Source organism: Neolamprologus multifasciatus, chromosome 18, assembly GCF_963576455.1.
Source record: "Neolamprologus multifasciatus chromosome 18, fNeoMul1.2, whole genome shotgun sequence".
Lineage (NCBI taxonomy): Eukaryota > Metazoa > Chordata > Actinopteri > Cichliformes > Cichlidae > Neolamprologus > Neolamprologus multifasciatus.
Window position 1 is genome coordinate 1,742,848 of NC_140456.1, and position 27,780 is coordinate 1,770,627.

At 44.4% G+C, this 27,780-nt stretch overlaps 3 protein-coding genes across 5 annotated transcripts in view; all 3 read right to left on the reverse strand.

Annotated features, from left to right (window-relative positions):
- The window catches only part of LOC146496939 (uncharacterized), a 32,499-nt gene extending 30,888 nt beyond the window's left edge, over positions 1–1,611 (reverse strand). The window contains exon 1 of the mRNA XM_085142176.1: positions 1,595–1,611. The gene's annotated coding sequence lies outside the window, so the exon portion shown is untranslated. The remainder of the gene's footprint in view (positions 1–1,594) is intronic.
- Positions 1–3,000, reverse strand: part of LOC146496937 (uncharacterized) — a 44,984-nt gene extending 41,984 nt beyond the window's left edge. For 2 of the 3 annotated variants that reach the window (XM_085140608.1, XM_085140607.1), the window contains exon 1: positions 2,835–2,997. In XM_085140608.1, the coding sequence (XP_084996734.1) occupies positions 2,835–2,934 (100 nt within the window). In that variant the 5' untranslated portion in view covers positions 2,935–2,997. Of the gene's footprint in view, positions 1–2,834 lie in introns of all 3 variants that reach the window. The other variant, XM_085140606.1, reaches the window with a different exon arrangement.
- Positions 3,001–19,844: 16,844 nt separating this feature from the next.
- LOC146496940 (uncharacterized) lies at positions 19,845–23,603 on the reverse strand. The gene is made up of 5 exons (XM_085141047.1): positions 23,174–23,603; positions 21,049–21,114; positions 20,891–20,975; positions 20,726–20,811; positions 19,845–20,637 (listed from the first exon to the last, which is right to left on the reverse strand). The coding sequence occupies exons 1-5, from the start codon at positions 23,216–23,218 to the stop codon at positions 20,593–20,595; spliced, it is 327 nt and encodes a 108-aa protein (XP_084997173.1). The 5' UTR covers positions 23,219–23,603; the 3' UTR covers positions 19,845–20,592.
- Between the last annotated feature and the right edge of the window lie 4,177 nt (positions 23,604–27,780).

Consider the following 27,780-nt stretch of genomic DNA (forward strand, 5'->3'; position numbering starts at 1 on the left):
CCCACCCGAGATTGGGTCCAAGCCCCAAGTGCGATAGGAGAAGGATCGTTGAGTGCGAGAGGAACTGACCTGAAAGATAGGATCATGGCCAAGCTTGAAACCTGGACCCCCCGTAGCCGGTTACCAAGATTACGTGAAGTACCCTCAGAAGGTCTGCTAGAGGATGTTAATGCAGCAATACGGACAATACCTACAGCCACGGTTACCGACACTAACAAGCTGATTTACAATATGGCAGCAGTGATCAGTGAGATGCTTGGCTACAAGTTGAACAGCCACAAGGGGCAGTACCCTCCATGGAGAAGGAGGCTAGAGGCTAAGATCAAGGTAGCACGGAGGGAGGTTAGCCAGCTATCGGAGTTGCAGAAAGACGCGATGAGGAAGGTGCCTAAGAAGTACAGGAAGCTGTCCATACCTGAGGCCTTGGAAACTGCCAAGCAACGACTCACAGCCTTGGCCAGCCACTTGAGGAGGTACACCAGAGAAATAGAAGGCAGGAGAATAAACCAGCTGTTTTCCACGGAACCAGCCAAGGTGTACTCTCAGTGGCATGGGAACAATATGAGAACAGCACAACCAAGGCTGGAGTTAGAACAATACTGGAAGAGCATATGGGAGAAGGACGCAACCCATAACGGCAATGCTCAGTGGCTAGTGGATCTGAGGGCAGACCACAGCGACCTCCCCGAACAGGGTCCAGTAACCATCACAGTGGCAGATATCCAAGAAAGGGTCTCCAGTATGAAGAGTTGGACAGCACCAGGGCCCGACATGGTTCACGCCTACTGGCTGAAGAAGCTGACTGCACTCCACGAGCACCTGGCAGCACAAATAAACCAGCTGCTAGTTGACGAGAGACACCCGGAATGGCTAACCGAAGGCCGGACAGTCCTGATCCTCAAGGACCCCCAGAAGGGACCGGTCCCCTCCCACTACCGGCCAATAACCTCCCTCAGCACCACGTGGAAGCTCCTGTCAGGCATCATAGCAGCTAAGATGAACAGGCACATTGGTCAATACATGAGCGGGGCACAGAAAGGGATGGGCAAGAATACCAGAGGCGAGAAACCCCAGCTACTGGCAGACCAAGCAGTCAGCCGAGACTGCAAGACCAGACTGACCAACCTGTGCACTGCCTGGATTGATTACAAGAAGGCCTATGACTTAATGCCCAACACCTGGATCCTGGAATGCCTAGAATTGTACAAGATCAACAGGACCCTGAGAGCCTTGATCAGGAACTCAGTGGGGATATGGCGGACAACACTGGAGGCCAACCTCAAGCCCATAGCACAAGTCACCATCAAGTGCGGGATCTACAAAGGAGATGCTCTGTCCCCACTGCTGTTCTGCATAGGCCTGAACCCCCCAGTGAGATAATTGACAAGACTGGCTACGGATACCGACTACGGAACGGAGCAGTTGTCAGCCACCTCCTGTACATGGATGACATCAAGCTGTATGCCAAGAGTGAACGAGACATCGATTCCAGACTACCAGAAGGCAACATTGCAGACATAGAGGACAGTTACAAGTCCCGCAGGCGAATGGGAACCATGAAGAGGCCGCTAGGAAAGCTGCAACCACCAAGTACCTGCAGAGGGTCAGGCAAGTCCTGAGGAGTCAGTTGAACGGTAAGAACAAGATCCGGGCCATCAACACCTACGCTCTGCCCGTGATCAGGTACCCTGCTGGGGTAATAGGCTGGCCAAAGGAGGGGATAGAAGCCACTGACATAAAGACAAGAAAGCTCCTTACCATGCATGGAGGGTTTCACCCCAAGTCCAGCACCCTGAGGCTGTACGCTAAGCGGAAGGAAGGGGGCCGGGGACTGGTGAGTGTCAGCACCACAGTCCAGGATGAGACAACAAACATCCACGAATACATCACGAAGATGGCCCCAACTGACAGCGTGCTCAGTGAATACCTCAGGCAGCAGAAATCCAAGAAAGAGGAGGGAGACGAGGAACCATCATGGAAGGACAGGCCCCTGCACGGTATGTACCACCGGCAGATAGAGGAGGTGGCTGATACCCAGAAATCCTACCAGTGGCTGGACAAAGCTGGACTGAAAGACAGCACAGAGGCACTAATCATGGCAGCACAAGAACAAGCTCTGAGTACAAGATCCATAGAGGCTGGGGTCTATCACACCAGGCAAGACCCCAGGTGCAGGCTGTGTAAAGATGCCCCAGAGACAATCCAGCACATAACAGCAGGGTGCAAGATGCTAGCAGGCAAGGCATACATGGAACGCCATAACCAAGTGGCCGGAATAGTGTACAGGAACATCTGTGCCGAGTATAACCTGGAAGTCCTGAGGTCAAAATGGGAAATGCCCCCAAGGGTGGTGGAGAATGACCGAGCTAAGATCCTGTGGGACTTCCAGATACAGATGGACAAAATGGTGGTGGCTAACCAACCGGACATAGTGGTGGTAGACAAACAGAAGAAGACGGCCGTAGTGATCGATGTAGCGGTTCCGAATGACAGCAATATCAGGAAGAAGGAACACGAGAAGCTGGAGAAATACCAAGGGCTCAGAGAAGAGCTCGAGAGGATGTGGAGGGTGAAGGTAACGGTGGTCCCCGTGGTAATCAGAGCACTAGGTGCGGTGACTCCCAAGCTAGGCGAGTGGCTCCAGCAGATCCCGGGAACAACATCGGAGATCTCTGTCCAGAAGAGCGCAGTCCTAGGAACAGCTAAGATACTGCGCAGGACCCTCAAGCTCCCAGGCCTCTGGTAGAGGACCCGAGCTTGAAGGATAAACCGCCCACAAGGGCGAGTGGGGAATTTTTTTTTTTTACTGTATAATATATATAATGATTTCTTACCAGGGATTAGTGAGTCTTTGCGGCAGTCATACAGCATCCCAAGACTGAAAGGCCGGCCGAGTGCCGCCACCTCCATCGTACTGCCAGATTCAGAGTCCATGGCTCAGTCTGAACAGGACCAAATGAACAGCTTGTTAGTTTGCTTCTCTTCTGTTTGTTCATGTTCTCGTGGCTGTGTTACCACAGCAGCAGTTTAAAATACTAACCATCCTCACACTCTTTAATCTTTTGAGACAATAGTCTTAAGTCTCCTCAAAGCACATTTAGGTCATTTCCCTTTGTCCTGCTATAAATTTACTGACTTTGATTGATGCTCGGCTCCTTCACAAAAAACAGACCAGTCAGTAAAAATATTTCTTCAGGGTTACTTTTACTTCAGCTTTCAAGCAGACTTCCTGTTAGTATTCAGACCAAGTGTTTGTCAGTCATTCTTAATTATGTTTCTTACACTTCATTAACTGTCCTAGTTAATAAGGGTTTTATGTGAGATTTTTTTTTAAAAGTTTTTTAATTTGTTTTTTGCTTAAAAATGCTTTACTAACTTACTCTTGGTAAAATTACTTTTGGAAACATCCAACATATTGTTTAATAATTCTAATTAGCTCCCTTTAAATGAGAAGTGCCTAAGAAAATACTATTTGTATGTCGGCTTTCAGTACATTTCCTGCCAGTCAAAGTTCTCATTTATGTAGAAGGAATGTTTTATTTCTCAGTTCAAGCTTTGGGCGTTGGATAGAAATTGCTGGTGTTGATGAAAAAAAGTTACTGTTACAGTACTTGGAGTACTGACTGTGGCTGGAGAGCTAAGTCCTCAGTTTGAGTTAGATATTAAAATAAAAATAGTATGCCGTCAGTGGAAAGTTATTTGCCTTGCACAACTTTACTGCTTAATTTTAACCTTGGTGATTACCCTTAATTTTTATTGTTGGGGAGGAACTCTGATAAGAGAGTTGGATGTGATAAGCCTGAGAGAGATACTTTTGCTTTCGTGTCCTAAATCTTTATGCTTCGCCTTGTTCTCATAATTAATACACAGGTTATGCAGGTGAAATTATATTATTTTCTTATCACCCAACTTGTCCTTTTTTTCCAGCTTAACAAAGAAAAATTTTGTAAGAAATGTAATATTAATTGAAATGACAACCAGTTCATGACAATCTATGAGAAATTTAAGATTAATGTTTAAATAAAATTTGGAATTTTAAAAATGTATAAAACTGCCATCCTGTTTATGTGTCTGTTTAAACATGCGCACTGTTGACCTACAGATTAATGTTTTTCCTTTATCTCTGCTTTATTAGCATTTAACTTCTTACATTCTGCACTCTAACGCATCTTCAGTCAGTCTTAAAAGTCTCTCCTCTACGTTTAACATAAGAAGACAACACATTTCTGTAACTGTAGCATCAGTTCATTGGCTCCTAGAATACAGTTCAGTATTCATTTGTAGTTTGTTAATTTTTACAATACATAACAGACCGAAAGCTAAGCCCATATATGCATTTCCACCTGGAGACAAAAAGAAAACCTTGGTGTACTCACATTAGAAAGCTGTGCGATCCTCTGACCTAATCCTGTGCTTTCTGCCTTTATAATCTCTGCAAGGGACAAACTCCACCTGACCTTTACTCATTTACAGCAAGACGTGTCAGGCTGATTTCTGAGAAATGGTGCAACTTCTAGAAAGTTGTTTTAGTGAAACCAAACTAACAGTCTGAGCAATAGTAATAAAAGCCACTGTGGTGCTTTGAGCTAAACGCTAACAGGACTCCTGCATCACAACAAGAAACCTGTGCGTTTAATCTCGATATCACAGAAGATCTTTGTGTGGATTTTGCATGTTTTCAACCTGTGCCAATAAAAGTTTCCTTTAGCTGCCTTTCACAATCATAAGATGTTCATGTTAGATTTTTAATGCTAAATTGACTTCAGGTTACATGCAGGACAGATAAATTGCTTTAAATACATGTGAACAGGAATAAAGTGACCTGAAGTGTAAACCACTTTGAGAGATCAATAAGAAGCACTATAGAAAGTAGGCACCCCATCCCCGAAGTGGCCCGAGCAAGCCCCAGGCTCCAGGCCCCAATAAGCAGCCACCAAGGAGTGAGCCGGTGTGTACCTGGACGCCAATCCCCGGACACAAAGAACCACTAACGCACCGATGTCTGAGGGCGTCTGCCACTGGCAGGGGAAGTGGTGGGGGGAGATAGGCCTCCAAACCTTAGAGTGCCTGAGATGTCCCCAGAGAGGTGGCGTCTGATACCCAACCTGACATATAGACACAGACATACAGGCACACACAGATACAAACATCCATTCCCACCCTCATGCTCTCATATGCACTTACTCAACACTCAACCAACGTGGAGACAGACATAAAGAGACACTGTACACACAATCACACTCCCCAAGCGTACTCTAAGAACCAGGTCTAGGTACCTTTGTCCCTGGAGGGGGAAACTGCACCCAGACCGAGAAACCCACGTCAGTCAGCACAGACCCTCCCCTATCCCCGCTGCACGCAGCCATGAGGAAACCATCATCTAAGAGCCAGCAGAGCCTGTAACAGGTCATGACCACAACCCCGGGTTGAGCCCTCCAAGGAAGATGCTCCTGGGGAACCCCCCGATGCCCTAAGCCTGTCCCTATCCCCACACCAATCACAACAGCTAAGGTGCGACCAAACTACAACCCCCACCCCCACTAGGTGATGGAGCTGATCAAAGGAGCCCAGAGCAATTGATCTGATGTGGTGGCAGAGGCTGTATCAAGACTAATGTAATCTAATAGATAATTTCTATATTGGTTAGAATTAAGATTATTTTTATTTTTCCAGTTCATGAGGACTGTTTTCTTGGCTATGCATAGGGCAGTGAAAACCATATGGGCTATATTCTTTTCTGAAGTGACATTATCTAAGCTGCTCAACAAACACACTAAAGGGGAAGTTTGAATGTTACATTTCAGACACTTTGATAAGTCTTCACATATCTCGCGCCAAAACTTCTGAACTGGTGGACAGAACCAAAGAGCGTGGATATAATTGTCCGGTGAATTGGTTTGACAGTGTGAGCAGTTGTTAGAGGCCATCTTGAACATCCGATGACCTGTATAGTGCACTCTATGTAGTATTTTGTATTGAATTAATTGAAGACTGGGATTTCTAATTAAATTAAAGGTTTTTATGCATATCCACAGTCTTCTTCAATTCTCCTTCAGCTTCAGGAAAAGTCAGTATGAGGTCATTTACAGCCCTGGTCTGTCTGTGAGGGTCAGTGAGCCAAAACAGAAAATACAAAACTGCATTCAAAACTTTAAGTAACTGCTTTTGTCACCAGCCTCACCAGCAGTAAATGCCCTTTTGTTTCTTTAACAGCTGGACACCAGATGTTTCCTCCTTTGTCTAAAAATGTGTTCTCACTGTTTCTGACCTGAAGCTACAAGTCTGCAAGTCACACCTCTGCAAGTTTATTCAAGCGCTTTGATTGGCTACACATTATTCAGCTTACAGGAAAAACAGGATGATAAATGACATAATTCCTTTAATTGTCCCACGGCAGTTACTGAGCATGTGCAGTAGTCGCTGTTATCAGTTCAGATGTGCTGTTTGTCTGTTTGTCCCTTATAATCCATCCTAAACGTTTGAAGAATCATCACTTCCTGTTGCACTTTTTCAGACTTTTTGATCATTTGATTTACGAGAAACATTTTACTTTCAGAATGATAAAATATCTGGCAGCTTTGAGTTTTTCCAGTTTTATTTAAGGGTCGGACCTGCTGCAGAGGAAACAACATGTAACTCAGAGTTTGGACACATGGGGGCAGCAACGCTCCAAGAATGAGTGGAGCTGAGAGGCAGGAGGAGGCAGACAGCCTGCAGAGGAAGAACCAAGAGCACACGTCCATGTAAGAGAGCAAGAGTTTAAAGGTTTAAACTCAAACTAACCCTGAAATCAAAAAGTGTTACGTCAGAGATGAATTTAAAAGATTCCTGTGTTTAAACTGTGACTTCAATCATTTTCTTTGCTCTTGAGCAGATCTTTGAGTTACTAATCTAATGTTTATGCATATAAACACACAGGCTACGTGTTTCTGTGAACCATCAAAATTATAAGAACCTTGACCATCCTTCCATTCTCTTCCACTCATCGTTGTCAGGGTCGCAGGGAGGCTGGAGCCTATCCCAGCTACCATAGAGCGAGAGGCAGGGTACACTCTGAACAGTCTGTCGCAGGGCTAACACAGAGAGAGACAACCGCTCACACTCACATCTATGGGCAATTCAGAAATACTAATTAACCTAACTTCACTAACTGCATGCGTTTGGACTGTGGAAGTGAGCTGTGGTACATGGAGAACCCACACAAACACGGGGACAACATTCAGCCTCAGAAAGGCCCCAGACAGGTGGTGGAGTGGCTGGTGCTGCTCAGAACCTGCACCAATTAAAAAATATATGATGAATGTGAAACACATGGACTATGTGGTGGATATTTATGACTTTTATCCTTAAATTTAAATCCTTAAAAGGAACCTTGGAGTCATTTTTGACCAGGATATGTCCTTCAACGCACATATTAAACAAATATGTAAGACTGCGTTCTTCCATTTGCGCAACATCTCTAAAATTAGAAATATCCTGTCTCAGAGTGACGCTGAAAAACTAGTTCATGCATTTATTACTTCCAGGCTGGACTACTGCAATTCATTATTATCAGGATGTCCAAAAAACTCACTGAAAAGCCTTCAGTTAATCCAAAATGCTGCAGCAAGAGTACTGACAGGGACTAGAAGGAGAGAGCATATTTCTCCTGTTTTGGCTTCCCTTCATTGGCTTCCTGTTAAATCCAGAATTGAATTCAAAATCCTGCTCCTCACATACAAAGTCTTAAATAATCAGGCCCCATCTTATCTTAATGACCTTGTAGTACCATATCACCCTATTAGAGCACTTCGCTCCCGCTCTGCAGGCCTACTTGTTGTTCCTAGAGTATTTAAAAGTAGAATGGGAGGGAGAGCCTTCAGTTTTCAGGCCCCTCTTCTGTGGAACCAGCTTCCAGTTTGGATTCAGGAGACAGACACTATCTCTACTTTTAAGATTAGGCTTAAAACCTTCCTTTTTGCTAAAGCATATAGTTAGGGCTGGACCAGGTGACCCTGAATCCTCCCTTAGTTATGCTGCAATAGATGTAGGCTGCCGGGGGATTCCCATGATGCATTGAGTTTTTCCTTTCCAGTCACCTTTCTCACTCACTATGTGTTAACAGACCTCTCTGTATTGAATCGTATCTGTTATTAATCTCTGTCTCTCTTCCACAGCATGTCTTTATCCTGTCTTCCTTCTCTCACCCCAACCGGTCGCAGCAGATGGCCGCCCCTCCCTGAGCCTGGTTCTGCCGGAGGTTTCTTCCTGTTAAAAGGGAGTTTTTCCTTCCCACTGTCGCCAAAGTGCTTGCTCATAGGGGGTCATATGATTGTTGGGCTTTTCTCTGTATCTATGAAGCGCCTTGAGGCGACATTTGTTGTGATTTGGCGCTATATAAATAAAATTGAATTGAATTGAATTGAATTGAATTAAATTTCTCCCTCTGGTGTCAAATATTTGGAATATTTCTTTATATTTCTGATTTAAAATGAAACACTGGTCAGAAACAGTGTTTGTGTTGGACTCGCTGTTGTGAGTATGAGCTGAATTCAGGAGGCTCAGATTGAGTTTGAGGAAAATCAGACGGATAATTAACGATAATCCTGCTGAAATAATCAGTTTCAAACCTTCAGTTTTGCCTCAAGAAACCAAACTTCATATACAAATTCATCCTTTCCTTCGTCTCTTTGCAAAATAATATTCAGAAACATTCTCCCTGCATTTAATATGCTTTCAAACATTTTTATGCAAAAACAATAAAATGACAGTTACTCACACAGAGCTCAACTCAGATCTTATAAAACTGTTTTTAAAAACCTTAAAGATAAGTTTGAGTGAATTCTGTATCACAGCGTACTCACACAGTATTCAGTCACACCAAAACACACATGGACTGAAACTCTATAATACTTTAATCAACAACAAGTTACAGAGACATCCTTTGTTCCTTCATCAGTGTCAAATTCAAATATTTTGGAGGAACTCAGAGTGTCAAAGTGTGTGACTGGAAAGTGCAGTTACATTAAAGACTATCATGTTAGATACACACTCAACTGCTCATTAATACAAATGTCTAATCTGTGATAAAGACACAGTCAGGACGACCTGCTGACGTTCAAACTGAGCAGAAGAAAGAAGAAATGTGATTTAAATTACTTTGATTGTGGTGTGAGTGTTTTTAGCAGACAGGCTGATCTGATTTTCACACACAAACATCTCTGAGTTTACAAGAAGATGTGTTTCAGCAGCAGACGACCGGACGGTGTCTACAGCTCACACAGGCCAGCGTACGGCTGCAACCACGATGCCTTTTGCATGCATTTTGATTCACACGGTTTTCTTCAAATTTGTTGTAAACATGACAGCATGGATGCATCGTGCTTGTACCAGTGTTTCAGGCGACGATGTAACATTATGGGGGATTTTTTAGCACACTTCTCAGTACCAGCTGAGCATTGTTGCCTGAGAGTTGTTGCTGATCGTGTCCCTTCGTGACTACAGTTTGCCATCGTTGATGCTTCCAGCAGGAAAACACACCACAGTTCACATCATCTCAGGCCGGTTTCTTGGTCATGACGCTGATCTCTGCACCCAAACATCCTCCACAGCCAGAGGAACGGAAGATTCAAATCATGGATGCTGGTGTGATGATGTCATGAAGATGTCGCATGGACAAAATCTGTGAGGAATGTTTGTTGAATCTGAGTGATGAGAATTAAAGCAGCTCTGAAGGCAAAACAGGTCCAACCCAGGACTAACAAGGTGTACCTAATGAAGTGACCAGAGTCTATTTCACACAACTTCCCATCATCCTCATCACACCGATTAGTGAGTGCTGTAAAAACGATGAAATCTTGTAGATTCACGAAGAAGCAGAACAAGCAGCTGGAACATAAATCAGCGTCTGTTCCTCAGGAATGTGCTGTGATATTATTCACAATAACATGGAAACTGTTTATTTATCACACCTGTTGATCCTGTTCAGGTTGACTGAACAGTTTCACTGAGACCGACGTGTCTCAGCCTGTGGCCTTCATCGAGGTCTGAAGTCTGCCGAAGAACACAAAGTGAAACGGTGACGTTCTTCTGAGCTCTGCAGACGTTCTGCTGTGCACCGTGGACGTCGGTCAAACTGTGTCTGAAGAAAGAAATGATTAAAAACACAGAAGATACAGCTGCACAGAAATGATGTGACTGCAGAGCTGGTTTACACAGAGACCACATCGTGATGCAAACTGGTCTCCATTAAACAGTGAAATGATCACAGGGAGGAATAACAAAACTAACCAGTCAAACTAGTGCGTGTTGTTTACAGAGGCTCATTTTAAGGGATTAACTCAAATTAACAAACTCAACAAACAGGTTGTAGCTGCAGACGTGGGATCTGTGTATTTACTGAAAACCTTTTAGACGCTTGAATATTTCAGTTTTCAGATTTCCTGCTGGGCTGGTGGATTTAAGATGATGCTTCAGTGTTTCTGTGCAGCAGGAGGGTGAACGTGGAGCCGCCGTGTGCGACGATCTTTTTCTGTTTCGTCTTCTTGTTTTTTTTAACCAGAGTCTCCTGCTTTCTCTGGACTCGCCTGTTTGTATGAATAAAGCGTGCCAACAGTTTGTGAAACAGTTAAAACTCAGTTCATCTCCACCTACAGTCTAAGGGTGTGTCTCCTCCACCTTTGTGTCTCATTGTAAAGGTCAAATACTTTAAACACACTCACCTCTCAGGGTTTGTCTCTAGAAACCCATCAGCCCGTCTGATGACACTGAACAGTTTTCAGGTCCTGTTTCCATCTGCCAGTCACTGCAGCTAAAGTTTGAAACATAAACAGTAACTTTGCTCTGCACACTGACAGTTTACCTGCATGCAACCAAAGCCTGCTGAGACCTGATTGGTCAGAGAGACCAGAAACCAGGAAGCTTCTGATACCCTCAGTGTCATCTAGAGTGGACAGAGATGTGGGAGCAGAGGTCTGTGTGTGCTCAGTGTTTGGGGCTGATTGAGCCAACTTCAGGTTTAATCCAGGGCACATCGCCATGGTAACCTATCCTGCAGACCTGCTCTGCTCCAGGCCCGGTTATGTTCAAGATTAGAGATCAATATAAACAAAAGCACTGACCAATCAGGTCCCTGGAAATCCGTTCGTTCTTGCAGGAAGAGATCTCAGACGCGAGTGTGCAGATTTTAAGACTTTTAAGTGTTTTGTTCAGTGTGACTGAAGTCGTCGTCTCTCCCTGATGAGCCTCAGTGTCTTTAATCTTTCTCATGCAAACTACTTTAAGTTCCTCCATCCTTCTGTGAACCATCACACTGCGAGATAATCGCAGTGTGACCCCGGGGACCCCGAGGCTTCTGGTCGTTGGCTTTATTTAAACTCTCTAAGAAAGCCTGCTCACTGGTTTGAATTCTGACTTTAGTTCTTTATTGTTTAACCCTGTCGGGGTTACAGCTGACTCATAAACAGCTAGAATCAGATCTTCCTGCATCCGAGCCTCTAACAGCAGGTTGACTCATCGAGTTTGATCCACTCTTTTTGTTTTAGACCTTTTACAAAGACTTTAATTCTAAAATCGACTTTCTGTTAATGTTCAAATTTAACCTGAGACTAAAACTAAATGAAGCCTGAATCTAGACCTAGACCAGTGTCCTGGGACCAGTGCATGTTCAGAGGTGAATGACAGAGTCGTGATGCTAGCGACACACTCAACTGGTTTCTTTATTTACAGCCTTTGTCGCTTTAACTGGATTTATTTAAATATCATATATAATACAGCACTCAGTGCTGCTGTGATACTTTCAGGCTGTATCACATATTTAACATCTTTATAATTCTCTAATATTCCAATTTTATGCTCATTGTTAAAATCAGTCACTCAGCTGCAGACCTGTTCATGTTTCTGATTGGTCGGATGCTGCAGGCCCCGCCTCTTTCCTGTGAACGTGCTCATAGCTGGATTGATAAACCCTGGGTTGACTTATAGGGCTGATAACCTGTCAGGTGACCTCTTGGCCTGATAGCTGAAATAAAGCAATGTGGAAAATAAATCACAGGATTTTTTTTCCTTTGTAATTCAGGCTGCAGGTAAAACTCAGGTTAGAGATGAGGACGGCTTCTTTGCTTTCATGGTTGGGGCAGTTGCCTCAAACTGAACTGAAATGAATAAAAGATGGGTGACAGGTAGTTACAGGTAAACGTGCAGATTTAGATATTAGATGGACGAGCGGGATCACAAAGGCAGGAAGGGGAGGAGACACAAAATAAAAAAGGAAAGATGAGAAAACAGAGCCTGAGAGCTGTCAGGACTCTTACACAAGTATTTTCATGCTGCTTCATTCTTTTACATAAGTAAAGTATCCGAATACTCTGTACCTGGTTAAAGAAGTCATGTTGATCACATGACTCACAAGAAAGGTTAAAAACTGCAGACACAAAAAACACCAAACACACTTAAAGACCTGATACAGAGACGCATCAGCTGATTCATAGCTGAGCTGCTGCAGCAGTAATAACTGCAGTAGTTACAGTACTGTAATAGTTGTAGTACTTCAGTACTTTTGTAGTATTTCAATGAATCAAAGTGAATGAAAGTCAATTCCCATGCTGCTCTCTGATTGGTTAAAAGCAGCATAACCTCCAAATCAAACGAGGTGAACCTGCAGTTCAAATTCCTCATGCACAGATCTGATTGGATAGTTTATGGTCAGGCGGGAGTGTGGAGAGCCAATCAGCAGGGAGCTGATGTTTGTAACCTGTAGAAGGTCAGACTTCATGTTTTCAGCCTGCAGCTGAGATCTGATGTCAAGTCAGGACTCATCTGTGAACACACACACACACACACACACACACACACACACACACACACACACACACAGAAAGTAACAAATGAACTTGCAGGTCTCTGAATGAGTTTCAGAAACAACAAATTTCAGTTTTAATTTGAAATCATTTCTGCATGTTTGCACCTTTTGTATGTATCCTATCCTAAAGGAGGGAATGAAGGAAGCACTGAAGCTCGTTTCCTTAGTTTTAGAGGATTCACAGAGATACTTGAGCTGGTTTGGAACCTGTTTGACCCTGAACAACATCTGTAAAAACGTGAGAGTGCTCAACCAATCAGCATCATTATCATTAAGTCAAGTCAAAGTTTGTTTATATGGCACATTTAAGAGACTAGTGTACATCAAAGTGCTTCACAATAAAACTGCAATGCAGACAGAACAAAGAAGAATTAGTACAATTATACTTAAAATTGCATTTACATGGTGTAGTGCAGGCTGAATGAAAGTCAAACTAATTTGTTTCAAAAGTTAAGTTAAACAAGTGTGTTTTTAAACGGGATTTGAACGATTGAACTGATTCTGAAGTACTGATTTCGACTGGGAGTCTAGGGACAATGATGGTAAATGCACGGTCACCTCTGGTTTTTAAACGAGACCTTGGTTGCATTAGGACCAGTTGGCTTAGTGCTCTCTTTGGGTTGTACAAATTTAGGAGATCAGTTAAGTAGCTAAGGGCCGGGTTATTTATTTATTATTTATTTACATTTTAAAAGGGAGAAGAAGGATTTTTAAATCAATGCGATATTTGACGGGAAGCCAGTGTAGGTTAGCGAGGACAGGGGTGATGTGCTCATGCCTTCTGGTGCCGGTTAAGAGGCGTGCTGCCGCATTTTGGACTGATTGCAGGTGCTGAAGGAGGGAGAGTTGCAATAGTCTAGAAGTGATGAAGGCATGGATACGTTTTTCGAGTTCTTTATGTGGTAAATAGGGCTCAGCTTTGGAAATTTGGCGTAATTGATAAAAGCTGTTTTTTTGAGCACAGTGGATACCCGCTTGTTTAATTTAAGAGAACTATCCATGAGCTCTCCGAGGTTTCTGGCAGAATGAGAAAGGTGGCGAAAGACCCCATTGTGTCAGTTAGCTGGCCCAGGGGAACGTGGCTATCAAAAACAATCATTTCTGTTTTGCTTTCATTTAAGATAAGCGAGTTCTGGGATAGCCGGTCTCTAACCTCCCGCAGACAGTCGAACAAAGGCGAGAGCGGGGACGGGGCATCCAAATTTAGAGGAAAGTAAATTTGGATATCATCTGCATAGTAGTGATAGGAGATGTTATGTTTTTTAAACATGAGTCCCAAGGGTAGCATGTACAGGGAGAACAGCGTTGGGCTTAATACAGACCCCTGAGGCACACCACAGTTAACAGGGGCAGAAGAGGAAGAGTTTTTCCCCATGGTGACAGAGAAGGATCTGTCTGATAGATACGATTTAAACCATGAAAGAACCTTTAAGGCCAACTACATGTTCTAGCGTATCGAAAGCAGAAGTTAGATCTAACAAGACTAGAGCCACAGGGCGCCCAGAATCGGCAGCTGGGAGGAGATCATTAAAAACTCAATAAGGCTGTCTCGGTTCTGGTTTGAATCCAGATTGAAATTTGTCACTGACACCATGTGTCTCTAAGAAGGACTGAAGTTGCCGGTGAACTATTTTTTCTAAAATTTTAGACATGAAAGGAAGTTTAGAGATCGGCCTGTAGGTTGAAGGACTGTTGGGGTCAGCGTTGCTTTTCTTGATTACAGGCTGTACGGTTGTGTGTTTGAAGGCAGTCGGAGCACAGCCTGATGACAGTGACGAGTTCATTAGAAGATAGAGGGATTGATATTAGTCAGAGCTTCCTTAATAATGCGGGAGGGAAGCGTATTAGAGCTTCTCATAGGATCAATTATTTCTTTCAGAGTCCAAAAAGATACAGGCTCAAACTGTTGAAAAACCATAGAGCATTCAGAAACTGGGGTTTGGTTAACTGTAGATGTGGTGCTCTTAGTGCTGAAATTTTATCTATAAAGTAATGTAAGAATTTTTCACAGAGACCGGGGAGGCTTCCCTCAGGGATTAATAACTGAAGATTTTAAACAGAACTTGAGGCTTGTGACTGTTGTTAGCAATAAGTTCTGTCAGGAAGGAAGCTTTTGCAGTTCTGACAGTCTTCTGATATTTTGATTTCCAGGGACACTTGAAGTTCGTCTTCTTTTCCATTTCCTCTCGGCTCGGCGACATTCATGCCTGAGGGTGCGAGTGGATTCATTCAGCCATGGTTGGTAAGTGGGCTTGAAGCGTTTAGCCCTTAATGGAGCCGCAGTGTTTAAAATCGAGGCGCATGTTGAAATAAAAGAGTTAGAAAATTCATCAACCAATATAGCTGAGTTACAGTAGGTATCATAAAAATGAATCTAAAGGAACTCAACAGAAATTTAAGACATTGTGTTGAACATCCTGAAGACTGATTTTTATTCCTAAAGAACATGAAAGTAAAAATAAAATGAATGATTCTTATTTTCAAACACTCTTTAAATGCAAAATAAAAATCTCAGAACAGCTCAGAAAAAAGACCACGGCAGCTTTTTGTCTTCTTTCCTCTCATCAAACAACCCTCCACATTCGTCAGGTGACCCTACTGAGGGGTCCGACCCATATGTTGGGAACCACTGTGCATGCAGACCGGCTCCACCTGCAGCAGCTGCAGCTGTGATGCATCATCAGGCAGCAAAATAAAGTTTGAAGTTTTGGAGGAAAACAGTTTGAGCTGCTTGCAGAAGCTTTACTTCTTTAGTGATTTAGAGCTTCTGACAGAAGGCAGCAGACGTAACGACACTATGTGACCTACTAATCATCCTACTACAGCTTTAACTACAACATAAATAATATATTTCATAACATTTTAATTCAAATATTTTTCTCTTTTCTTGGAAATAATTTTGGATTTTTGACCTTGACGAGAATTTTTCTCATTTTTTACAAATCAAATAATCAGCTAAGAATTATTCAAATGAGAATATTAACAATCTATAATTAAGAATAATTCATCTTTGGGCAGGGTTTGCACAGAAGGAGTACTTGTACTTTGCGGTATTACTACTTGAATAATCTGAAGCTTCCTGCACTGCTGGATAAACAGGTTAAATATTTCCGCCTGTGATCTCGTCTTATCTCTCCTCCAGCATCTGTCGCCCTGCAGCAGCCCCCCCCCCCCCCCCCCCCCCCACCCCTCGGCCGCCGTCACTTCACAGTTTAAAGTCTTTTTTAAAAAAGTAAAAGAAAACCATCCGAAACACTTATTTCAGTGTAATTCCGTGTCTGACACATTCAGGTAAAGCTGCGCAACCTCCTCACGGTTCCTGTCCTCCCCCCTCCCTGCTGCAGAGATGGACCGTTCCCTCTGCTCTGCTCCTGTGTGGGATGAACCATGTGAGAGCTGCGGGGGTGCTGCTGCTCTGCTGCGTCAGACCACCTGCTGAGGTAAGAAGGGATTTCAGGTTTTCAGCTCACAGACTTGATCCAGTTAGAGAGCCGCTGACTCTCACCGACCTGCAGGACGACTGGGACCAGCCTCACTGGTGTTTACTGCGGTCCTTAAACACAACACAGCAAAGACGCGCAGTCTCAGATATTTACAACTAATTCTATTTAAGGTCATTTACGCTGAACACAGGGGCTGTTCTCCTGAAGGGGGCGCTGGAGTAAACAAAATAAAATCAACCGAAATAGAGTAGAGTAAAAAAGTCATGATTATAATTTATAGAAAATTTAAGAGAATTTAAAAAATGTCACAATTTACAAGAAAATAAAGTTTTAATATAATATGATAAAGAAGAATAAAGTGCAGCGAGAGTGCGAAAAATATATGAAATGTAAAAATGTGCAGCCCTAACACCTATAAATATAATAAAATGATAACTTACATGTGTCAAAAATAGAATTCATGTCTTCATAAAGCAAATAGTGAACAATGTGTTTTTGTGACGTACTTTTAAAAATTCACTGATTTTATAAGACGTTTTACTTAAACACAAAAATTAAGGAACACCCTTAAACACTGCTAATGATTCACACCTGTGGAGCTCACCTGTCCGTGCCCCCCCCCACACACACGTTGCCATGGTTTCTGTGATCCTGTGGGCGTAATGAAGCCGCTCGCTGTGTTTTTGACATTCCTGTGTGGATCTCTGCACTGCAGGCTGCGGCCGACATGACTGAACACAGATCAGATCCTCCTCCGTCCTTCAGGCTCCGTCATGTTCGACTCACTGTAACACACCGACGGCACAGCTGCAGCTGCTGTGCACAGGTACACGAGTGCTGTCAGCTTCATATACTGACAGCATCAGCACACATGAGAAAATGTGCTTCCACTGCAGCGCTGTGTGCAGCAGTCTGTGCCCGGTGGACTGCAGCCTGTTCGCCTTCATGAAAGTTTTTATACCTGCAGTCCAACAAATCTAAGTGTCAAAAAGCTGCAGTTCCTGTAACGTCCACCAGAGGCTCCATAGACTTCTATGTTTACCTTTTTAATATTAGAGCAGAAGTAGACATGTTTACAGCCTCATAAAAAAAACTTTTTCACCATTATTAGGGGTGTGGCCTATTTGACTGACAGGTGGATGGAGCTGCTAGCTGTCGGTTAGCTTCACCTGAACTAGACCTCTGCACCATGTTTATGCTGTTGGAGCCTTTTTAATTCAATGATCTGACCAATCATATTACCGCTGTGAGGTTACTTGTACTAACTGGTGACGGCCATCTTTTAGATACAGTCTGTGGTGAGGATGTGAATCTGGAAAAATCTGTAACAAGAATCAAAGAAGTAATCATAATTTTAATAAACATTTCTACATCTTCTGGTTCATTTTAGGCCGAGTTAGATCATTTTGACCTCCATGTTTAAAACTAAGACTTCACACTCTTCAGCTGGTTTGGGCTGAGTTGGTATCTGGAGCTGGAGATGTGAAAGAACATAGAAGAAAAAGACATTTGAGCCTCCAGTAGATGCAAGCTGACGTCTCAGAGTCCTCTCCTTCTCGATCCTTCCTGTAAAGATAAACTCATATGATCAAACACACAGCAGCAGCTTCATTAACAGCCTGGGAGACGTGCTCTGGCCCTTTACTCAATTTCAAATACCCCAAAATACCCAAATATTGACAGAAGTGTGAAAATTACAAGCACTCATTATACAAACTGGTCCATTCATGTTGTCGTTTTGGTGGTTATTAATATTTTTTCACAGGCTTCGACACAAACGTGATTCCCTTTCTGCTCGGCTGATGCTGTAAAATAAATGTATCAAACTTTAAAATGAAGATGACTAAAGACTGTTTAAGAAAGCGCATCATATCAGAGTTTATGATGTTTCCATGCGACTCATCTGGGTTCACATCAGGAGCTAAATGCACGGCGGGCAGCCTGTAAGAGTAAAATCTGAGCAGAGGATTAGAAATCGGCTCGTGCTGTAACTCATTTAGTGAAAATTCAGACTAACACCATAAATGGTTCATCTAAAGTTCTGGGAATGGGAAGAGCTCCCAGCGACATCTGAGGACAGGAAACCCACAAATATAACACAAAAAGCTCAGATGTGTTTTTGTTAGGTTTGTGTGAGGTTTGGATGATGAGTCAGAATGAGTTTGTTTTCTTTTTAATGTGAATTTGTATATTCTGTTTGCTGGATGTGGAACAGGAAGTGCAGCTTTATAAAAGCCTTATGAACCGTGCAGTACCAGAGCTCACCTCTAGGGGTGCTCGAACCTGACCTGTTGTATTCATGTTCATGTTTTTAATGTTGTCTAATGAATATTGAAAAGTGTCGGGTTTCTGTTACGTGCGCAAATATCACTGAGCTGTTTAGGGAGCAGTTTGATAAATTAAAGGAAGAATAACAAGTTTTCATTTTCCACGCTCAGCAGGAATGTTGTCTTTTCCATTAACTGGGAAACTCTGTAGCCCGGATCATTAGAGGAGCTCCGTCTGTTTCCTTTGATAACAGATTCATAATATTTTACCTTTTCTGCCACAAAATGTTCTGCTAATCTGCCGCAAAGCTGAAATATGACTTTATTTCTTTATGAGCACCAACTTTCAACGATGCAGATTTCTCTGTTTGAATAAAACCAGAGAAAGATTTAAACTGGACTTTCACAGACGACACATTCATTGTGCAAGCAGTGATTAAATATTTGAAGCTGTGAGTGAGTGTGCTGCTTGTTCAGGTCCCCAAACTGTTCTATGAATTATATGAAGCTTTAAAACCATAATGTTGAGGACTCGTCGTGTTTAAATGATGCATCAAGACCTTAAATAAAAAACTGCTCAGCGCAAAGAGAATCTTTGGATTTTAGACAAAACACTGAATCTGAAAACACGACTTTGAGCTTAAGCTCTCACTTCTTATTGTGCAGTTTTCCACCGCCTCACTGGAAGATCCGGAATCAGGAATTTCTCCAACTTTTTACTCTTTTTTTTACATTTTCAAACCAAAGAACTTGAAATTGTAGAAAAGCACTTACCTGGACATTGGTCCAAATAAATTTACTAACAGACTAACTTACAAAATTAAACTTATTGGCAATGATTTTTCCCACGGACCTTAAACACAACCTCTACAATCGAAGGAACTTTATTAGAATACAGATCAGCTCAGACCTTAATATGCTTTATTTTAATGTTAGGACTTTAAATTCATGCAGAAACCCTTATTTATGTGACACATTATGTTATTCTTACAACTTTGAATTATCAGAACTGCTTCTGTTTGCATGTTTGCAGACAAAAAGAAGAGAAAAATCCAAAAGAAATAAACCACATTTAGTCTTTTGGAACCGCCAGTTTATTTTAGTACCAAACCTTAATTTTTATGTAATATGAATTATATGGATGCAATGAGTGTAAAATGTCCAATAAAATGTGCTGGACCCACCTCCCCGCTGCTGTGACCCTAAAGTAAAAGCAGGTAAGCAAGTAAAACCTGCACTGCTTCCTCTTCCTCACAGGAGAGCAAAGCACAAATAAAAAGGGGCAGAGATACAAAGTACAACTCACAAAATAAAAGTCCGGTTTATTGTCAAACAACAAACTTTGCACATACATCAAAACAGGCCGTCATAAAACAAAAAGTCGCTGACAAAAACAAAACCAAAAGAAAAAAAAACCAAAAGAAAGGAAAAAGAAAAGAGGCTCTTTTCTTTGGCCTTACCCTCCCATACAAACAAACTAGTTATGGTACAGCTAAAGTACATACATTAAATTTACTGGAATGCTCTGAGTTCAACGGCTTAAGAGGTTGTCTTTCCTGTTTTTATTCATTGTATTTTTTTTACACGTTTTTCTAAGATCTGTTGAGATATCGTAACATGGTCAACCAAGTAAAATCTTTCGTTAGAGAAGCACCGATTTGGTCTGACGAGATCGCTGCAGAGAGAGAAACTGCCCCCCCTCCCCTCTCCTAACAATATGTACAAAAATATAAAATGTAAATAAAAATACAAACAAATTCTCCTTTTGTGTTGTTGCTGAAGAGAAGCCGGATTTCTGCGTCGTCGATGCGGTGGCGGGTTCCTCTAGAAAATTTGTCTCGCAGCGTCGAGGGGAGCTCGGGTGAGTGTGGACGTGGCGGGTGTTTGTTGAACTCTACTTGCTAATGACCATGTTGGATTTTTTTTTTATTATTATTATTTTTCCTTTAAATCAGTCCTCCAGCCCCTCCACCTGCGACATAGAAAAATGGTCAGAGGTGAAGAATCAGGAAGTGGTTCAGCAGGATGGCGCGGGGGAAACGCATCAATCGTCGTCGTCGGTTTTCTGCTTCTTGGTTTCGACGTCGTCCTGAAAGAAGAGAAGACGTGGCGGGTTAGACCGGCGCCTGCTGGGTGTCACGGCGACGCTCGATTTAAGGGCGTTTTAAGCGCCTCACCTCGTCGTCGTCCTCGTCATCCTCAGCTGCCCGTTTTGTGCCACCCTCAATCTCGTCGTCGTCCTCCTCCTCGTCTTCCTCATCACCTGCAGGACAGAAGTTGAAAGGTGAGAAAGACGAACAAGAGTTCTTTACTTTTAAAAGGCAAATGAGCCTTCAAGCTACCTTCTCCATCATCTTCCTCTTCTTCCTCGTCCACCTCCTCGTCCTCCTCGTCATCTACCTCGGGCTCGCCGTTCTCCTCATTCTCCTGGAAAACACAAAAATGGTTAAAAATGTCCGACTCTGCAGAGAGCTGCTGCGGCGGCGGCGATGGCGCTCACCTTCCCATTGGTGGCGGCGTCTTTGCCGTTCTCCTTCTCCTCCACCAGCTTCTTCTCTTTCAGGTCCTGGAAACAAACATCAGAAACTGAACCTGCTCTTCTGCCACCAAAACGCGCTGCTGGGCTTAGACTCCGCCCACCGCTGCTACCTGCCCTTCTACCTACTGGCCTACTTAGCAGCGTCCCAGTGCTTGCTGGGAGCTGCACGTTTTTCTGCCTTCCTATTTAAACACCATATTGGTCTCCGCAGATCCTCCCCCCACCTCTTCCCTCTCCTCCCACTCCATCCCCTCTAATGTGTTGTAATCTGATACTTTGATGTGGCCCGCGGGGCATTCTGGGTATTGTAGTCTTCTATGGGCCGCTGTCGCCGCCATATGTCACGAGACACGCCCGGGAGAGGCACTGCAATACCCAGGATGCACCCCGTTTAAAATAACACAGGAGGGCGCAGGAGCAGGGAGGGAGCAGGAGGAGGGGTCGGTGATGGAGGAGGAGGAGGCGGCGGAGAGAGCGCGATGCACGCTGCTGCTACTGCTCGTTGTAACGGAGGCAGGAAAGGACAATAGAAGACGACACATGGCAGGCGAGCGAAGACACGGCACCTTCCGCCTCCGTGCTCGAGCTCAGCGCGCACTAACGCCGCTCCTCTTCCTCGTTTTGTTCCCTCACAGCGTATTATCCCCGCCGCACGCGCGCCTCACGCATCCACACGTAGGCTGTTATTGATTAATTGCTCTCCATAATCTTATTGGTTGAAATCCATTAAGCTGTTAAGCGGCAGGAGGAGAGCAGGCTGGCCGCGCGCTGCGCGTAAAAACGCGCCTGTGCGTAAAAACGCTCCACAACTAAAAATAGTGAACAGGCTCCCCGGATTACCCGCGCTAATGCCTGTCCAACTTTTCCCCTCTACACCTTCACCACCTCCTCCAAATGGACATTTGTTACAATCGCTCAGAATTATCGGCTCGCTGCTGCTCTGATTCCCGGGATGATCGCGGTCCGCGGAGCCACAACTCCCCCCGCGGGGGCGATTAAACTTTTACCCGATCTGATCCAAAGTCCACGCGCACAAAAACTCGTTTTCACAACAAAAGCAGCTCAAACGTGAGAACGGAGAAAAACCCGCAGAAAGAGGGGAAAACCAGCAGCGTCACATCACACCTCCACAGCCCGGACACGCGCGCGCGCTCACGCACACACACACACAGAAAGAAGTGGCTGCATTACAAAAAAAGAAAGAAAAGTTTCCCCTGAGACCGAAGCGCGCCCTGCAAACAAGCCCCGAAAACACCGAAGCAAAGCGGAAGCCCCGCGCTCACAGCCGCTCACGCGCTCCGGGAGCGGAGACCGGAGCAGCTGAGGCTGGAGCAGCGGCGGCCGCCGACCTTCCGGAGTCGGTAAACAAACGGGGTCAGACGGTGCAGGCAGATCGGTGGCGTTAACAAACGGGCTCACGGAAATAAGAAATAAAAAAGGCGGGAGGAAAAGTGCAGAACCGAAAGTTCAGCGGAGGACTGCGCACCGCCTGACGCGCTGTCCTCCATTCAAACGGAGCAAACCCCGGGCTGGAGGTCCGCGTCCACGCATCCACCGGCCGCTCAGTCCGTCACCGCTCCCGGTAACGCGACCCGACCGAGTCCCTGCACCGGGAGCGGAACCTCCCCTCGATCTATACGCGTTAAGAGCCCGAGATGCGGGATAGATGTGCGCGGCGCCCCGGCGCTCACAACGAGCCCGAAAACCCCGCGGGGAGCGAGCCGGGGGACCGGAGCTGCTCGGTGTGCGGGTCCCGCTTGGATGTGCGCGTGGAGCAGCAGGAGAACCGAGCTGCTGGCAGAAACAAAGACCCGCGCAGACCGGGACTCTCCGGACAATGAGCCGCGGCGCTTTAACGCTGCCCGTGATGCGGTGCCGAGACCCCCCACTTCCCTCTACACACCGAGTTCAGGGGGAAAGACGCGAACACCGACTTTTCTTCTCCACCTCAGACTCCACAGAGTCCGAGCGAGCGCGAAGCGACGACGGAGAGGTTTTAAATGTGGGTTAGAGCCTGGAGAGCTTTATTCTTGTAGGGGGCTCCGCGGAGACACGGCCCCGCGAATGGAGGTGTGCGGCGGCTTACCTTGGCAGAGATATCCGAGCCGGAGTCGACCTGTGTGTCTGCCATTGTTTAGTAGAATAAAATAAAGGACGGCTGAAATGAAAGGTTGAATAAAGTAAATCCCCTCGTCTCGGTTAGCGGATCAATCAGTATTATATTGTGCCAGTGGCCAATGCTTCTGACGGCCGAGCCTTTAATATAGGCTTGTGGGCGGGGTCTTCATGAGGTCGGTGGTCTCTGATTGGCCAGGGGCTCGGCAGAGGTGTACTCCTAGCGCGTAGAGTAACAATGGATAGAATTTCTTAACCCAAAGGCCACGCCCCCTCCTATTCTATCGCTGCAACCGTCCCTTTCTCCCCTAAAACAATAATCAGAGTCGATAAAAGCCCACAAAACGGACCGGAGCCGGAACCGTGGCAGCTCCACAGCACCGTGAGCGCAAGAAAATCGAGTTTCCGTCGAGTTACGCAGTAAATATGTCGAATCGAGAGCGCTTCGGTTGACGTAGTGTCACTTTGATTGATTGATGTGCGTCTGGACGAGTCAAGCGGCGACTTCAGACGGTTTCTCCCGCCCACCGCCGCGACGGGGGAATAGAGGCGAAGTGTTTGGGAGGGAAACGTGGACGACACGGATGTTATTACGGATTAAATCGGGCTTTTCTCCCCAAAAGTTCGTGTCACATCTCAAGCTCCATGCGAACAACATCAGTCAGATAAAAGGCGCTAAGAGTGCAAATGTGGAGCGGCGCCGCCATGTCACATCGCAGCTCTTCGTCGCCCCGCCCCTTCCCGGCGTCCATGTTTGAAACTCATCCCTGTATGTGCGCACTTGACACTCTTGAGGGCTTTTTTTTTTTACATAACAGCCCATAAATTCGTGCGCCAAGGTCGAGACACAAATAAACACAGTGCCCGTCGAACAACACACACACAGGCGGCTCTGACGCCGTGATTCGGGCTGTTCGGGCTCAGTGAGCGGGTGCAGTGAACAGTACTGGTGGCCTCATTTCCTCCGCCTCCATTGTTAGGACCCACAGAGAAATGCCCCGCCGTGGAGGAGGGAAAAAAAGCAGTGCGACATAAAAGACATGCGATGAGAGAAGTGCGGAAAATAATTATAATGTGCTCATGAACTGACGCGCATTCTCATGAAACACAAGGGCAAACACGTATTTTCCTTACCGACTTTTGTACACATGGCTTTTACAAGCTGAACTGAGAAGGACAAAGCGGCACGCAAAAAAGGGTAGCCGCCATTGCTCAGTGGAGATGGGGGATGGGAGCAAAGTGTGCTCCGGTAACAGGCAGCCCACATTCACATTCTACTCTGATGACGCACTTGGCCGCAGAGGACGCCTCCGATTGGTCGATTAAGTGGAATAAACACGGCTTTGGCGCACGGCAGGCGCTGATTGGTTACCGCCGACGTCCGTCAATTCGAAACTAGGCTCAGTCGGCTGGCGGTAAAGAGCGGACCCGGATGCTGGATCCGGACTGTGCTTCCATCAGTGTAGAGTTTCAGTTCTGTCTTTGACATGTTTGATTTCCCAGTTGTTGCCTTTTAGTTTTAGCGCCACGATCTCTGAGGGACACACTCATTATGCTTAATTGTTTGGAAAAGCCGGGCTCTTTATGTTTCATTAGGCTGTATTATAAAATATTTAAACAGGTATCAGAGAGAGCAGATGGAGGCGGTGATCCTTCAACAGAACCAAACTCTGTCTCCCTGCTGCATCCATCTAACCACGTTTTGAGTGTGTGGAAAATATGAATTTGCTGACATGCACCTGCAGCGTGTCGACCTGTTTATGTGTTGATTTTGAACTTGTGCATTAAAGCCCAACTTTTATACTGTGCATCACATTCATATACTGAATAAAGATGATGGATGTAGCTAATGTGATGAGCCATCTCTTACTGAATCGTCCAGAAGCGTCTTGGTGTTGAAACCAGACGAGAAAGTTGGAGTTATAAGTCACATGCTCGTACCCCGAGTCATTGTCATTTTTGACTCTAACAGAGATCGTTAATTAAAAAGGAACATTATATGGTATTGATTGTGACCATAGAGGCACCAGAAAGTCTTTAATGAGGTTATAGATTGGGAGAGCCAAAGGTCAATGTGTCAAAGACTTCTATACAACTAAACCAGCCAGAGGAGTCGCCCCCTGTTGGCCATTGTATAAGAAAAAGGTACTTTTCAGAACCAGAAGCTATGTCCGACTTTTAACCTTACAGGTAAATCTCTGTATTTTTGGGCTTATGCTGCGTTAAATCTGGTTTCCATGGTAACACCAGATGTAAACCACAACAGCAAAGTAAAAAAGTTTCCAAGAAAAGTTCCTGATGATTCTCAAGACACAGATCATTCACAGGAACTATTACAGTTTAAAACAAGTGAAAAAAATCATCCTATGTGTCGAATCAAGAGCGCCGTGTGACCTCAGTAAACGCTATCATCAACAGTTTGTGGTCTCACTCATGTGTTTCAACTCTAATCAAAGTCCATTAGTTCCCAGAAGGACAGTAAAGCTGGGTGCGATCGACAAGTCGCTAGCGTATAAGCATCCAGCATCCCTCTAATGGGACATCTTCTTTCAGTAAGATAACCTGATGATGGTCAGAGGGCTCAGCTTCAATCTTTACAAACTAACAGGTGACATCACAATGGCTACGTCCATCATTTATTCATCATGTGACCTCAGCATCCTACTGTAGAGTCAAAACCATCAGCTGTGTTAGCACACAAACTAGCAGAGATGACGTGTTTCCATCAGGTTTGAACTTCTTTTAAAGATGTCCTCTTTTTCTTAAAACATGAACTACACCCCAATAAAAAATTGACTAAAAAATCATAAAACCAAAAATTAAAATCATAAAACCAGGCTCGGTTTCCAAAAAAGAAGAAATTTTGTAAATGTAGAGTTGGCACGTGGCTTGTAGATGTGCATTACTGACTGCATCAGGCTCACCATAACCAACTGCAGACTGATGACGTCTTCTAAACATCTGTGTTTCCGGTGTGTTTGACACATTGGAAACTGAAAGAAGCCCAAAATGTTTTCTTAAAGGAAACAAAGTAACACAATTAATCAATTATAAGCAGAAAAGAGTAACCGAGTTGGTCGGTCAGATTCAGTACTGATTTGGTGCACCAGAACCCGTCCGTCGGTCCATCTCTGAGTACCAAACAAATCTATGAGCCAGAGCAGTCAGCTGCCTCTGGCCTCCAAAGCTCTGAGTTTGCGGCGTGTCAATTGGTTGTAGATGATTTGATTAACCACAGATCTGAATTTGAATCACAGAAGATCAATATCAGCTGAGACAGGTACTTAATGTTCAGGGGAAGCAGAAGAAGGACTGCTGTTAGTTTAGTTTAATTCAGTGATAAATAAATGGTAAACGGCCTGTATTTGTATAGCGCTTTACTTAGTCCAATAACACACTTTGGTTCTCAGGTTGGTCGGACCATGCTGGGTGTCAGCTGGTCCTCCTTTGCCAGAACACAGCTGAGCATGCCGCTGCTCACAGTTGGTGAGGTTCAGGGATTTATTTAATGAGTAGATGCCAGAATAGCTCCATGCTAACACTGGAGTTCAGTGTCAATTTTAGATTTCAGAAATGAAAACTACACGAAGCACACGCAGTCTCACTTTATTCACTGAAGCAGCCGCTGCTACATGATTATCGTCACAGCAGCGAGTGCAGTCACATAAACTGGTCACTGATGCAAATCAGCAGCGGACGCAGACAATAACTCAGCCTGTTCACGGACAGCTGCGTCTTCTGATACACTCCCAGTGTGTGTGGTGGGAAACCGCTCCAGGCTGTAACAATTATCATATGAAAAATGTCCAGTTATACGTTTAAAAACATTTGAGACGCGACTTTAAATTTAAACGCAGAGACAGAAACTTTAGTTTAGAGTGCAGATCATCTTTACTGAGCTCTAAAAAGAAAACTATCCAGTTATTGCTACAGTATTAAACTGCGGGTCATACCAACTGGGAATATGTCGACTTGTTATATAGAATTTATGTGAACGTTTCTTTTATATTGGGGATATTTTCATATTACTAACATAAAATAATCTTGTTTCCATGAAGTTATCGAGTCCCAGAACCTGCAGTTCCTTTAACGGCCACTCGAGGCTCCAGCAGTGAGTCCGTCCCCATAGTTAAAACATCCAAATGTGCAGCTGGAATAAACATGTTTACAGCCTGGTACAAAAACTGTTTTGGTCTCTATAGAAAATGTAAACTTTTAAAACAACTGTACGGAGTTTATTTTTTATATAACTCTTCTGTTTAAACTGTGTTCACACTTAAAGCTAAATGTAGCATATTTAGCTGCTTTGCTGGAACTACATTTAAGGGGTGTCCAAATTCCTGGGCTGCATCCTCCACCAGCTGTCTCGGTCTTCATCTTGAGAAACCGAGCAGATACTTGAAGTTTACACAGCTAAATATCTTGAAAGCTTATTTCGTGACCCATTGTTGGAAACTAAAGTTTGGCTGGACCGCGCTATTATTTCTGGGATATGGTGGGCCAAGAAGGACACACCCGACCCATCCTTCAAATTCGGGGAAAAGGAGGACGCAATTGTCGGCTGCATTCGGAGGAGTC

Bases quoted from the DNA above. Each gene is read 5' to 3' on its own strand.
- LOC146496940 (XM_085141047.1), bottom strand. From the start codon at position 23,218: ATGGCAGACACACAGGTCGACTCCGGCTCGGATATCTCTGCCAAG. The intron at 21,115-23,173 runs GTAAGCCGCCGC...GTTTGTTTCCAG, and splicing joins GCTCGGATATCTCTGCCAAG to GACCTGAAAGAGAAGAAGCT. The intron at 20,976-21,048 runs GTGAGCGCCATC...TGTGTTTTCCAG, and splicing joins ACGCCGCCACCAATGGGAAG to GAGAATGAGGAGAACGGCGA.